This window comes from Procambarus clarkii, chromosome 44 (assembly GCF_040958095.1).
Source record: "Procambarus clarkii isolate CNS0578487 chromosome 44, FALCON_Pclarkii_2.0, whole genome shotgun sequence".
NCBI lineage: Eukaryota > Metazoa > Arthropoda > Malacostraca > Decapoda > Cambaridae > Procambarus > Procambarus clarkii.
This window is the reverse complement of record NC_091193.1, coordinates 21,739,207-21,753,749: the sequence shown is the minus strand read 5'-3', so window position 1 is coordinate 21,753,749 and position 14,543 is coordinate 21,739,207. Positions and strand designations below refer to the sequence as shown.

At 42.1% G+C, this 14,543-nt stretch overlaps 1 protein-coding gene across 5 annotated transcripts in view; it reads left to right on the top strand.

Annotated features, from left to right (window-relative positions):
- Positions 1–14,543, top strand: part of Gpat4 (Glycerol-3-phosphate acyltransferase 4) — a 37,991-nt gene continuing 23,448 nt past the window's right edge. For 2 of the 5 annotated variants that reach the window (XM_045725831.2, XM_045725830.2), the window contains exons 1-3: positions 181–413; positions 8,083–8,109; positions 13,578–13,709. In XM_045725831.2, the coding sequence (XP_045581787.1) occupies positions 261–413; positions 8,083–8,109; positions 13,578–13,709 (312 nt within the window). In that variant the 5' untranslated portion in view covers positions 181–260. Of the gene's footprint in view, positions 414–8,082; positions 8,110–13,577; positions 13,710–14,543 lie in introns of all 5 variants that reach the window. The other 3 variants (XM_045725828.2, XM_045725829.2, XM_069300799.1) reach the window with 3 other exon arrangements.

Here is a 14,543-nt window from a genome sequence, read left to right as displayed (position 1 = left end):
AAAGAGGAGTTAGCGTTGTTTAGAGAGGAGTAAGCGGTGTTTAAAGAGGAGTTAGCGTTGTTTAGAGAGGAGCTAGCGGTGTTTAAAGAGGAGTTAGCGTTGTTTAGAGAGGAGTTAGCGGTGTTTAAAGAGGAGTTAGCCTTGTTGAGAGAGGAGTTAGCGTTAGTGGTGAAGGTTAGCGGAGGCAGCAGGTGGTGGTGGGAGGTGTGAGGAGCAAGAGGCGAGCAGTGAGACCCTCGCCACACACACGTCCACACGCCATGGCGCTCCTGGACGCCCTCGCCACGCTCGCCCTCACTGTGCTCCTCACGCCCTTCCTGGTGGTCCTGGTGACGGTGCTGGTGCTGGCCAGCCTCGGCAAGTCGCTGGGGCTGCGCCAGAAATACGTCCAGTTTCTGCTGAAGGTGTTTGAGGTGAGTGTTTTCGTGGCCTCCCCCGTCACCACCCTGTGGGTGATGGTGGTGACCTGGGGGGCTGCTCTCCCTTCCCCTGGGTGATGGTGGTGACCTGGGGGGCTGCTCCCCCTTCCCCTGGGTGATGGTGGTGACCTGGGGCTGCTCCCCCCTTCCCCTGGGTGATGATGGTGACCTGGGGGGCTGCTCCCCCTTCCCCTGGGTGATGGTGGTGACCTGGGGGCTGCTCCCCCTTCCCCTGGGTGATGGTGGTGACCTGGGGGCTGCTCCCCCTTCCCCTGGGTGATGGTGGTGACCTGGGGGCTGCTCCCCCTTCCCCTGGGTGATGGTGGTGACCTGGGGGCTGCTCCCCGTTCCCCTGGGTGATGGTGGTGACCTGGGGGGCTGCTCCCCCTTCCCCTGGGTGATGGTGGTGACCTGGGGGCCTCTCCCCCCTCCCCCTGGGTGGTGGTGGCGACAGGTGTGACCTGGGGGCCTCTCCCCCCCCTCCCCCACCTACAATGAGTCATGACTTGTGGCACATGTTTGTGACATACACGTATCACTGTCCTCATGACACTGTGCCCCCCCTCCCCAGTGCCACTTGTGCCCCCCCTCCCCAGTGCCACTCGTGCCCCCCCTCCCCAGTGCCACTCGTGCCCCCCCTCCCCAGTGCCACTCGTGCCCCCCTCCCCAGTGCCACTTGTGCCCCCCTCCCCAGTGCCACTTGTGCCCCCCTCCCCAGTGCCACTCGTGCCCCCCCTCCCCAGTGCCACTCGTGCCCCCCTCCCCAGTGCCACTCGTGCCCCCCTCCCCAGTGCCACTCGTGCCCCCCTCCCCAGTGCCACTCGTGCCCCCCTCCCCAGTGCCACTCGTGCCCCCCTCCCCAGTGCCACTCGTGCCCCCCTCCCCAGTGCCACTCGTGCCCCCCTCCCCAGTGCCACTTGTGCCTCCCCCTCCCCAGTGCCACTTGTGCCCCCCCCCTCCCCAGTGCCACTTGTGCCCCCCCTCCCCAGTGCCACTTGTGCCCCCCCTCCCCAGTGCCACTCGTGCCCCCCAGTGCCACTCGTGCCCCCCCCCAGTGCCACTTGTGCCCCCCCCAGTGCCAATCGTGCCTCCCCCAGTGCCAATCGTGCCCCCAGTGCCACTCATGCTTACCCCCAGTGCCACTCATGCTTCCCCCCCAGTGCCACTCGTGCTTCCCCCCCAGTGCCACTCGTGCTTCCCCCCAGTGCCACTCGTGCTTCCCCCCCAGTGCCACTCGTGCTTCCCCCCCAGTGCCACTCGTGCTTCCCCCCCAGTGCCACTCGTGCTTCCCCCCCAGTGCCACTCTTGCTCCCCCCCAGTGCCACTCTTGCTCCCCCCCAGTGCCACTCTTGCTCCCCCCCAGTGCCACTCTTGCCCCCCCAGTGCCACTCTTGCCCCCCCCAGTGCCACTCTTGCCCCCCCCAGTGCCACTCTTGCCCCCCCCCAGTGCCACTCTTGCCCCCCCCCCCAGTGCCACTCTTACCCCCCCCCCCCAGTGCCACTCTTGCCCCCCCCAGTGCCACTCGTGCCCCCCCCAGTGCCACTCGTGCCCCCCCCCAGTGCCACTCGTGCCCCCCCCAGTGCCACTCGTGGCCCCCCCAGTGCCACTCGTGGCCCCCCCCAGTGCCACTCGTGGCCCCCCAGTGCCACTCGTGGCCCCCCCCCAGTGCCACTCGTGGCCCCCCCCCAGTGCCACTCGTGGCCCCCCAGTGCCACTCGTGGCCCCCCAGTGCCACTCGTGGCCCCCCAGTGCCACTCGTGGCCCCCCAGTGCCACTCGTGGCCCCCCAGTGCCACTCGTGGCCCCCCAGTGCCACTCGTGGCCCCCCAGTGCCACTCGTGGCCCCCCAGTGCCACTCGTGGCCCCCCAGTGCCACTCGTGGCCCCCCAGTGCCACTCGTGGCCCCCCAGTGCCACTCGTGCCCCCCCAGTGCCACTCGTGCTTCCCCCCAGTGCCACTCGTGCTTCCCCCCAGTGCCACTCATGCCCCCCCCAGTGCCACTCTTGCCCCCCCCCCCCTGTGCCACTCATGCCCCCCCAATGCCACTCTTGCCCCCCCCAGTGCCACTCGTGCCACTTATTGGAGGGCTAAATGTGGTGTGGCACATCTGGTGTAGCCAGCCCAAACACACGGGGGTCTTACTACAGTACTTGGAACATCTCTGCTCTCATTATCAGGAGTGGATATCTGTAGCTGCCCCCAGGACTGCAAAAGATACAGTACAGTATATGGAAAAATAATTATCTTTAGCATAGGAGAGTATTAAATGTCCCTAAAATATTGTGCATGTTAACATTTTTGAAAGATTATACAATACTGTATCACTTAATCACCAACATAGGTGCTTTCACAACCCATTGTACCTTGTGTGTAAATATGAGGGACAAAGGCCTTGTCCAATATTGGAAACCTAGGTAGCTATGTCAGCAGGGTATTCTGCTGGTCAAGCAACTGTGCTTCCTCCTCAAGTCTATCCCCCAAATACTGTATAAAAAATGTAGTGAAGTAAGTCTTAAATCCTTGACTAACTTAAATCCATCAAAATTTGTCCTGTTCTGTCAGGTAATGAAGCTAATGAATTCCACATTGTCAACCCAGTGCCAGTTTATCCCTGTGTTTACATCCATGCTCAGACACTGGTGCGCACACGGCTCCCCTCTGTATACTTCATGGGGGGGGTTTATAGTGATGGGAGGGTTCCTGCCTCCTCCTGTAATAACCAAGGACAAGGTTGATAACTTCTAGGTGATAAGTGTCTAAGAGTTCTTGGATGACCTGCTACTTGCAACACCTTTGTATTCAGAGTTGCAAGAACTCTCAATGACAAGATTTAAAACAAATTGAAGATGCCTTTTTTTTTTTTTTTTTTTTTTTTTTTTTTTTTTTTTTTAACTTGGTCAGCCTGTAAGGTACACAGCTGTCAAGTTGTCCCTTGATGTGCTAAGACATCAATTGATCTTGTTAACTGTCATGTATTGGAAGCTCTCTCACTCAGAGAACTACAATTAATTGGAAATTTTTAGTTCTCTTAATTTAAGGTCTTCACCAGATAGGGACATTGGGATTGGGATTGGGATTGGGATTGGGGAGGGGGGGTGGGGGGGGGGGTGCTAGTGTCTTAAAATGATACCCACCAAGCCACTGGATTGATCAATGACTCCCAGTTGAAATTCAATGTAGTGGTCACTTCCCAGTTGAAATTCATACAACAAATGACCCCACTGGTGCCAGGTTCTACCTGATAGCAAATGGACAGAGCAAATTGGCCTCTTCATGAATCTGACCATAGTAACTCTAGACTGCCAAGATAAATATATATTTGTTCAAATAAACATTACATGACTAAGAAACATTTTTTTTTTAGGCACATGAACGGAAGTTAGGTATTGCAGCATGGGGTCATACAGCATTTCCTTAATTAAGCCACTGTTGCATTGCATAGTCAAATGGTTTTCATCTATTACCTTTTCAATTAGTTTATTCAGTACTATTCAGTATATTGATTTTAACTTGCAATGGTGATTTCCTTAGGGATAGAAGAGCCCTCTAAACAGGAAATAAATATTATCACCAGTTGGGCTGCGAGCCATGATTTCACAATTTGGGTAACAAAAAACTTTTCCATTAACGTGTTGGGTGCACATTCGTATTAACTTGACATTTTATAAATGGCTCGACATCTATTTCTCTGCCACATGGTACATCAACTTTCCTCAAACAAGCATTTTTACCACTAGACTGTGATTGCGTTTGTTTTTCAGACGTTTATACTAGTACCTGTCTTATATTACTGTATTACTAATGTTTCTTATTCTAGTCTAAACATGCTTTGATGGATATCAAATCTCTTATGGTAATCCCCTCAATTCTTTGGTTACAGAAATTCAATATTGCTCGACAGACTCCAGTGAATTGGTTGATGAAACTGGGAAATTTACTATTCGGATGTGCTCCTGCTCATGGTTTCCCATTCACCTTCATATCAGAATTGTAAATGTGAATTTTTTTTAGCCTGCATTTGTATTGGCCATAATATAATAATTCATGATCAAAGGGAAAAGGAATCCTGAACCTCCTGAACCTTGCTGTTCCAATATTCTTACCCACTTAGTCTTTACTTTTAATTTAATACCTTGTCTTTTAGAATATAAAGCTTTGTTTCCCACTGATACTTTTAAGACTATTATCACTGGATATTTGGGTGAATAATGTTATATATATACTTGACCCACATAGCAAAGGCTTCTACCCTTCCTACAGTTCTGAAACACCTTTACCTTGCACACACTTTTTTTTTCACACTTCCGCTCCATTGCCAGCTTCACAGATTGATCTAAGTCTACCAACAGTTTTGGCTACTCCGTTGTATTTCCCGACTACATCTATATGTGTCGCCAGCCTCCGGAGACTAGCATCTTTACGGCAGAACTATGCAGTTTTGCATCCTCCTCATCAACTGCTTTCTCGCTGTCAATCTTTCTTTGTTGATGTACTTGACTCTCACAATGCCCTCATGGCTCTAAAGTCATTTAATCCTATCCATCCTGTGGTAGTCAAAATTCAACATTGGCAGTTTATCTCCAGCAGATTTAAGACAGTCAAGTTTTGTTGAGTTCCCAGCCACATTGGCATTTCCTTAAATGAGCATGCAGACGCTGCTGCTAAGGAAGCTATCCACACTTGTCCAATTTCCCACAAAGGCATTCATTATTACGATTTCTACCCAGTCAGTCATTCCTCAATTCGTGCTCAGATCATCGTTTTTTTTTTTACTGGTAACAAACTGCATGCTCTTAAGGGTAACATGTCCCTTTGGCCTTCCTCCTACCACTGTACCCAGCAGTGGAAAACGGCTGACTAGGCTACGTATTGTTCATACACGTTTAACTCGTGGGCACTTAATGGAGCACTGCCCTGCTCCTTATTGTCTAACCTGCATTCTCTCTTATGGTTATGCATATCCTTGTTGAATGGGGTGGCTTCCATGATGTGCAAAAGTCTTGCTTCCCAACTGTCCCTTGCTGTCACTTGTCCCTCGATAGAATCCTTGGCGAATCGGATAACTTTAATATCGCTAGCCTTGTGCTCTTTTGCTCTAGTATTGGCATCCTTAGTGATATTGAGTGACTCTTGAATATCCTGCAACTTTGATGGTACTACATAGTCTCCCTGGCCTGGTGCCGCCTTTTGATAATTACTTAAAGACCGACTTACAAAAACAGAATAAGTACTGTACTTAGAAAACCTCAAACCCTGTCCCAAGCACCATCTTGCTTAGCGACTTCAACTTACGGCACCTAAAATGGAAAATGTGCCAAATGGTTATGTCAGAGAGAATCCCTGGAAGCAGTTTAAGCGAAGTAACACACAGATGAGCCTTAAACCAGCAAATAGTAGATCCAACTAGGAAAGAAAATGCCTTGGATTTTATTTTTACAAACAATGATGAACTGAATAGGAATTTAATGATTACAAATACATGTTACTCAGATCCATAAGTGAAATAGGAATCCAAAACACTTTTTTTTTTTCTATGTAAAATCTAGAACAAAACTACAACCTGCATTGAGCCGTTGCACAAGGGTGATGGAACTTTCACAGATGGTAGAAAAGAAATTAGTGAAGTACTGAGGTTAAAGTACGATTCATTTTTCAGTGAACCCCCGAAACACACACATAATAATTTACTTGTAAATTATTAGGAGGACTGGTTTTAAATCTGCACACACAAATAACCACACAAGACCAGAAAGCATGGCAGGATGTGCAAAATAGCTCCACTGAAAAGCAGAGTTGCAGTAGTCATGCCGAGAGAGAACTTAATCAACATCAAAGGCCCAAGACTTTTAAACACACTGTCCCTACACATACGGGGCATAAATGACAGACCTGACCTCTTGTAGTGTTCAAAAGAGAACTCGACACACACCTTCAAAGGATACCTGATCAACCAGGCTGCGAGCAGCTGCATCAAACAGCATGATTGATCAGACTATCAACGAGGAGACCTAGTCAGACACAGGGCTGCAGGGAAAGTTGTTCCTCAAAATCAACCACGGGTAGTAAACAGGTAGGTGCCGTGTAAAAATGTAATAACAAAATTTATTTGTTTATTTTGTAAAAATTACTGTTCTGTTGCAAGTTTTGCTGTTCCAGCCACTGTAATAATTGTCATTTTTTTATCTTAATTCAATAATTGCTTTTGATGTTGGTTTTAAATTATGTAGTTTAATTTTTTTCCACATGTTGGAAATGCTGCACATTAGTGGCTGTAGGCATACAGTAAATCCTATTGGCATAAATTGTGGCTTGCCTATAAAGTCTACATTCTTCTGTGTCCTATGTATGTATGTATTTTTACATAAATAAAAATTAATAATGATAATTAAAGTTTCATATACAGTACTGCAAATAACCATATGCACTGCTCTTTTATTGACATTTTGAATAGTGTTCTATTTCAATATTTTTGAGTTGCATATTGAAGTGATATATTTTATTAATACAGGCTTCCTGCTTTCTGTTGATAATTACATGCCAGTTATGAAACTTACTTATACTGTATAGGCCTGGTCATGGACTTGGTTAATATTGTTTACTATTTTTTAGAAAAGTTTTTTATTTCGGTAATATTTGCATAATTTACATAAAGTAATTGAGAACTTTAGCCAATCATTTGAATGATGACTAATTTGTCATGAATAAACAATGCATTGGAAGCCTGGCCTATCCCTTTATTACTGTATATTGTATTTATATTCTTTATTCTGGTCAAGGTTTTTACTATTCACCAAATTTATTACAAGCACTAAGAAATTTGTAATCATATTTTTTATTCAAGCTTACTAAATGCTACATAAATGTTACCGTTTGAATAATTTAGCAATGCCATTAAAATTGTAACGAAACTAAAACTATTGCTCTTGTGTATTATTTTTTAACTGAATTATAATACTGTACTGTAATTTGTAAAGCTTTTTCAGTAAATATCTTAAGTCTTGTGTAAATGTCTTAAACTGAAGGCACTAGGACTTGTGAAATAAACAAAGCTGAAAGTACAGTAATGTTTATTTTCAGAACTGTTGTGATGGCAAAGCCAGTGAAAGAAAATGATCAGTCTGAAATATTTAAGTAATCGTACAATTTACGAGGATAAGCACGGGCTTCTTATGAATGTGTAAAATAAATTTTTATTATACTTTGATATTACACTGCATTTTAATATGTGAAAACATACTGTTTTATGTACAGTATTCAATTATTTTGACAAACAATAATATAAAAATGCTGAATTTTGTGACTTTTAAATTAAAAAAAATATATATATACAGTAATTGAAGGTGTCTGGCATGGAATACTGCAGTTCAAATTTGTAAGATCACTATGCAGTAAAATTATTATACAACTTTGTAATGTTTAACGCATTAAAACACAAAAATTCAGCTTTACACACAGCTTTTATGTTGGTCTTGTGAATTTTATTTTATTTTTATTGTACAGCTACAAATTACATTGCTATGCTATAATTTTATCATGTTTTGCTGATAAACAATTAGTTTTGTCATGTTTAATGTTTGGAAATGTCTTGTTCAACACTGTTATTAGTGCTTAAAAATCTAGGAATTGTATTAGTTTAATTTATCAAGATTTATTTAATTTCCAGGATGGCAACAGGATACTTGTAAAAAAGGTATTTTGTAAATTTGTTTGTCTTGCCTGTATTTTGGTATTTGGTAGGTGTTATCCAGAAATAAGTTGTCTTTGTGCAAGTATCATTTGAAAGTTAATTGTCGGCCAAGTTAGTCATCAGAAAGACGATTGCAGTTACAGTACTGTCCCAAAATTCAGTGTGCGTGAAACTCCTAGGGATACCATTTTTCACTATCTCGATAAACTCTTTCTGCTCAATATTCATAATTACATGTTTATTTTTCATGGGTTTGCTTCCAGTAAAATCCTTGGGCAAAATGTTACTTCCATTTTATAATGACATGATAGAAGAATGTTCAGTAATTTTAATTAAATTTATGGGGTGAGGAAAATACAACCTTTTGAGTTTTGAATGTCTGAAATGACAGGTCGTGTAAGGCCATGGGAGGCATTTGTGGAGCTGGGCCCACATCTTGGCTTACAATCTAGGCCTTTCATCTTTCTGCATTGAGCAGAGGTGGTCTGTGGTGAACTGCACTTTTTTGGGTTGTCCAAATAAAATTAGTATGAATGGAGTGTTACTATGGTTACCAAATACAGTTAATAACGATTACATTAAATATACCATGTTAAACTGACAAATGACCTCTGATGCTTAAGTGAAAAGTGTGATTTGTTTATAAAATGTTAATTAAAGCATCTCTTCAAAGGGTTAAAAACTATACTATTGTAAATTTATCTGATAGTCAGTATCCCATGTCTGTCGTGGAGACAGTGTTTTGTTTTCGCCTTTATGGCTTTGGTAGGTTGTTTCCACGGGTATACAATATTATCCCGAGTCTTCTGGTGTCTGTCCGACATAGACTTGGTCATATTAAATAGCTATCACTTTTCTGAAATGGTCTAGCTTAACATAGCAAGACTTGCAACACCAGTAAAAACTGAAAAATGGTCAATATTTAAAGGTTGCAGTTTATAAATCATCTTTCAAACTTTATCCAGACCAGCAAAGTTAATGATCTGTAGAAGGATAACAAAAACCACTATCAGATCAGAATTCTCTACGGCTTTTTAACTACACTTGTCTAATAGTGAATAACTGTTCTCTGTATTGTTAATAATTAAATGGTAAATCCTTGAATAAATAAGTAATGTCATCGGAAGATTTGAAAAAGACCTCAACCCTGGTTCTCTTTAATTACCCCAGCCATTTGTGTGCGAATGTTGCTATTTTGTGGTGGGGAGCTATACCAATTATATTGTGAAATTTGCAATATTTCAAGATTATTGCCCTGGAAATGGTTTAAAAGTACAGTACAGTACAATACTGTATTATAATTACATTTATAAAGGAAAAATGGTACTTAAGCCATTGATAAAGGGGCATAGATGTTTGAGTAAATTTAAACAAATGAGAACTAAGAATATGCTGCAAGCTTTAAATGTTTTTGCCATTCCACTAAAATTTTAGTCCCACATGAGTGACTTGTAGGGGAGAAATTGGTTGTGTAGCGTTCCAGTCGGCAGCCAAGAGCAATTGCAATGCTGTATTGTCAAAAGTTAAAAAGACCTGGAAAAGAAGGTAAATGTAACATAATGCAATATAGCCTAAAACTGATTAAGGTTCATATTTTGAAGTGCAGTACAAAGCGTTTATTATGCTGTATTGTATTGTAATTAAAATTACAATATAACAGTAGATGGGACTCTTCTAGTTTATTCCAGGTTGCACTTGAAATTTCAATTGATTTTCTGGATAACACCTTGCTTCTGGGTATTTGGTGATTGGTGTTTTGGTGGTGGTTTAATTATGTATATATATACTGAATGGACAACAATGTTAATACCATTGTTGACTAGGTACTCGACATGTTATTTATCTGTTAATATCTCTTGGACCTGAAGAGTGGTTCTGTATTGGATCCTCTCAAACATTAGAAAAATTATCTTTGTGCTTTGTAGTACTGAAGTTGTGGTAATGCCAGCTAGTTAAACAAAATTATAAAAGATTATTTTAAATATTTTTGCCATCTAATTCCTGAATTATTTACTGTATTATAAGAAAACAACTGTAATACATGCTACAATTAAGTGTTATTTGCTTCACCATTTTTATATATTTATAATGACCATATATGTAATGTAACCATGGAAGTATAGTAGTTTCCTCTAGGTTTATTTAATTTCTGAAATACGATATCCATATTTGTGTGTTAACATTAGTATACTAAATGTTACTAGCAAAGTTTAAGGTAGGATTGTCATTGGAAGAGTACAGGAAAAGGGGTCAATTAATCAGTAATTAACAAAGTGGCTTCTGTGGTGAATGAGTATCTATCAAATATTGGCAGAGAGACAGCTTGAAGAAAAGATTGTTAGGGATTCATAACATTTATGGATTTGAGCACAGCAAATGACGGTTAATAGAGGTGGACTAGAGAGAGAGATGATGGGAGGGGTTTCTCTAACTTAGTACAGTACAACCTTGCTCTAAATAATTGGCTTGTAATGTAGGAATATGTCTAGTTTCCCTCTTTCATGGGATAGGGGGTGTGAACATTGTCTTTTGTGAGAAGAAACTGACACCCATTCCAGTCTCATTATTTCCGGGGGAAGCGGGTCCAAGTGTGCTGGTGGGCATTGGGGTGGTCACATCGCTGTTAATATTTTCAGAGCCTCAACTAGTTCTCAACTAGACTGTGCATGGTCTTAAAGCAATTGTATGTAGTATGTACTATAATTGTTGTGTATATAGTATTATTTTTCAGGATACCTTATGTTTAGCAATTTGTGTTCTCTTGTAATTGGTGATGTGTCAGTAATGTTTGGAAATGTACACACAATCTGCATGCTATTGTAATATTGTGACATGCTATTGTAATATTGTGACATGCTATTGTAATATTGTGACATGCTATTGTAATATTGTGACAGCAGGGGATGGCAAAAATGTGCAATTCTGGTAACATGAAAGTACATAAATGAAATGAAATATTTTCAGAATCGCTTTTAAATACTGTTCATTAATGGTGAAATACTAAAGAAATTGTTCTTGACACTCGTGAGACTAAAATTGGATTATGCAGCAGGTATATGATACCCATGTCTCAAGAAACGCATGAATAAACTTGAAAAAGGTGCCAAGACATGCTACTAAATAGCTTCTGAAACTGTACAAACAAAAAAAAAAGCTATGAGGAGAGGCTAGAGGTATTGTATGCCAAAACTTGAAGATAGAAAAGGCAGTATGATCACTACATACAAAATTATAACAGGAATCTACAAAATTGACAAATTTCTGAAACCTGGAACTTCAATATCATAGATTCAATATAATGAAGCAAAGGTGTCAAAACAGATTAGACAGTTTTCTTTTGCAAACAGTGGTAGACAGATGGAACTAGTGGTGGTGGATGCCAAAACAGTCAGCAGTTTTAATGTGTCATATGAGTGTGCTGGAAAGACAGAACACCACGAGTGTAGCTCTATCCTGTAACTACACTTTGGCATTTACACACTCTGGTTTTTAGTTACAGTACTTGGACAATTTTATTTAAAAATGAAATGGCTACTTATTTTTTATTAATTACACAATTGGAATGAGTTTGAGGCTACTTATTAGATGCATAAAATAAATGCAGTACACAAAATACGGCAATCCTAATGTGAATAATTTCCCCGTATAGAATGATCAAGTTCTGGTGTATGTTGCATCATTTCCCAGGCAGGATTGGTAGGAGGATCAGAGAGAAGAGGAATGGAGTAAGGTGGAATTTTTCAAATTGCATAATTGATCAGGGGAAAAGTGTGCCTTTTTAGTTTAGTTCATTTATTATGCACAAGAGACCCATCTTGTGCGCAGTAGTGCAAAGGGTTAGAGGCGCATAATGGGCTCAATGACTGAACCCCACAATTCATTTGGCTAAGCAAGTTACAATCTTGATGAGCTAGTTACAAAATTCAATGCACATCATCACGTCAATGGGCTCGAGACCAACCACAAGTACAGTTTCTAAATTAAGCAGCTGACATATGTGGAGAGCTAGTGTCACAATTGATATGTTTAACCCGCACACCACCCCCCATCCAGTGAGCAGTGGTGGATTGGTTACGATCACTGTTACTACCTACGGTTAGTAAACTGGGATATTTGACTAAGATTTCTGGTGGCAGGTCATTTTGAATAAAATATTTACACATCTCTTGAACATTGGTTTTAAAATATCTGAATTCACGGATCTTTTCGCACGAATAATTTTGACAGTTTACATTTGGTCAGTTCCACATCAGCAGATAATGAAAATTACCAGAGATACGTATAACAGAGTCTGAGCCGAGAAGTAGTAACATCTAGAAGTCTGCTGATTTTACTGGATGGTCCATAGATGTGTGGCTCTGCCTGCATGATAGTATGATGAAAATGGAATTACTGGTGTCGATTTCAGTTTGCCTCAGTTCAAGATTTTGTTGAAATTCTTGGTGTACTGTAGCTCTCGGACTGCTTATTGGCAATCCAAGGTTATACTTAATTTCTCCTTTAAAGGCAGATTCTTTGGCTAACTCATCAGCTCTTGTCATGCATTTGGAGGCCAACATAAGATGGATTCCACAAGAAATGAACTGTTACCATCATTAATAATTTTGCTGTATTTGTGTCTAGCTTCAGACACGAACATGTTACAGTTGTCTTAAAGAGTTGAGAGCATTTAAAGGTGATAAAAAGTCACTTACAATTAATGTATCAAGTTTGGAAACTTGTACACATTTCAGTGCAAGAAGCAAGGCAAATAGTTTGGTCTGAAGGGTTGAGGGCCACTTGTTTATACGGACTCCCCACTCAAAATATAAGCCATCGCCCATTGTCACGACAACTGCACTTCCAGCTGCACTCGTGGGGCTGTGTAGGGAACCATCAGTGTATATGATTTTAGAGAGAATGCTCCGTTGACAGAGCATCGATATGGCTTACGACGTTGAGCTTTGCTTCAAGGTGATGCTTGGGCCGATCTCTAATTTGTTTGTTAGGTGAAATGGAAGGGATTAAAATTGGAAAGGGTGTAATCTCCCACAGTGCAGGAAAGTGCCGTTGTTGTCTCTCTTGATAAAAGTTATAAGTGTGTGCCTTGGAGGGCTTTTCCAGAAGGGTTGACACTAAAGGGGGAAGGTTTGTTGGGAGGGGTGACACTAAGGGGAAGTGGTGGCTTTGCCAGATGTAACCCTGGGGAGGGGGGGGGGATTGGCTTTGCCGTGAGGGGTGACCCAGGTTGGGGGGAGGGGCTTTGCCGGGTAGGGTGACCCTGGGAGTGTGGCTTTGCCGGAATTGGTCACCCTGGGGAAGGGGCTTACCAGGTGAGGAGCTTGCTTTGATGTACAGAATCACACTGGGACACATCCCACTGGGTATGCATTTGTATCATTAACTGTGTTTTATTACTCTCTTATAGATTTTGTATTGTATTTTTCCAGGATACGTTTTTTAGAATACATGAAGTATTGTTTATTTTCTAGTTTGGTCGGCAACGACTTGCAAAAGAGTATGGGAGGCACAGTGAAGAGACGGATGATGACGATGACGATGACCAGGAATCCACACAAGTGATATGCAGAGATAAGCTTGTCCTGAGGCCTCAGCTAGACAAAGTGAGTTATGAGATATTCTGGCTGTTTTCTTCTCTGCAGTCTTAATTTCTACCAATGGAAAGCAGGGAAATTAACAAAATTGTTTTAATATATTATTACTTTGGCAGTCCAGCCTTCCCCAAATGTTCCTGATCTAAGCTAATTGGGCTGCTCACATGCTTCTCAGCAATGTGAAAATGATCATAAACATTTTAAGTTTTCTAGGTTACAGTATTTGTTGGGTTATAACTATAAATTGTCAATGTAAATGAATTCTCTTGAGAAGATATACAAAAACAAAGGAGTAGAGAGGAACCTCGGTACTCGAATGGCTCCCAGCTTGAAAAATTTGACACTCAAATGCTGTTTGTGCTCGGTAGTCAACCGTTTGCTCGACACTCGAACATAAACATATGTAACAGTCCAGTTAGTTCCTAGTAGCTGTTGTTCGGTGTATACCCCACTAAACTTCTCTGCAGACTTTCTCATGTTTTTGTGGATATTTGTTATATTCTTAGTGTATATAAGCCACTATGGCACCTAAGACAATAAGAGCCAAGTGAAAAGAAAGTTAGTTAGAACTATGATAGAGGTGAAAAAAAGAACGCATAGCAAAATGTGAAAGTGGTGCCTGTGTGTTCTTTCCTCAAATATCATTGGACAAGTTTCTTGTAAGAAAAGCATCTGGTGAGTCACTAAAGGGAAATAAAAAAAAAAGATAGAAACAAAAGTGAACCTCAGAAGCACAATTACCTGTAGTATTCATAACTCCCCTGCCTGCCAAACAATAACTTCTCCTCCTCTTCCTCGTCACCTTCCATATACACCATCAATTCGCATCAACTTCCTGGAGAC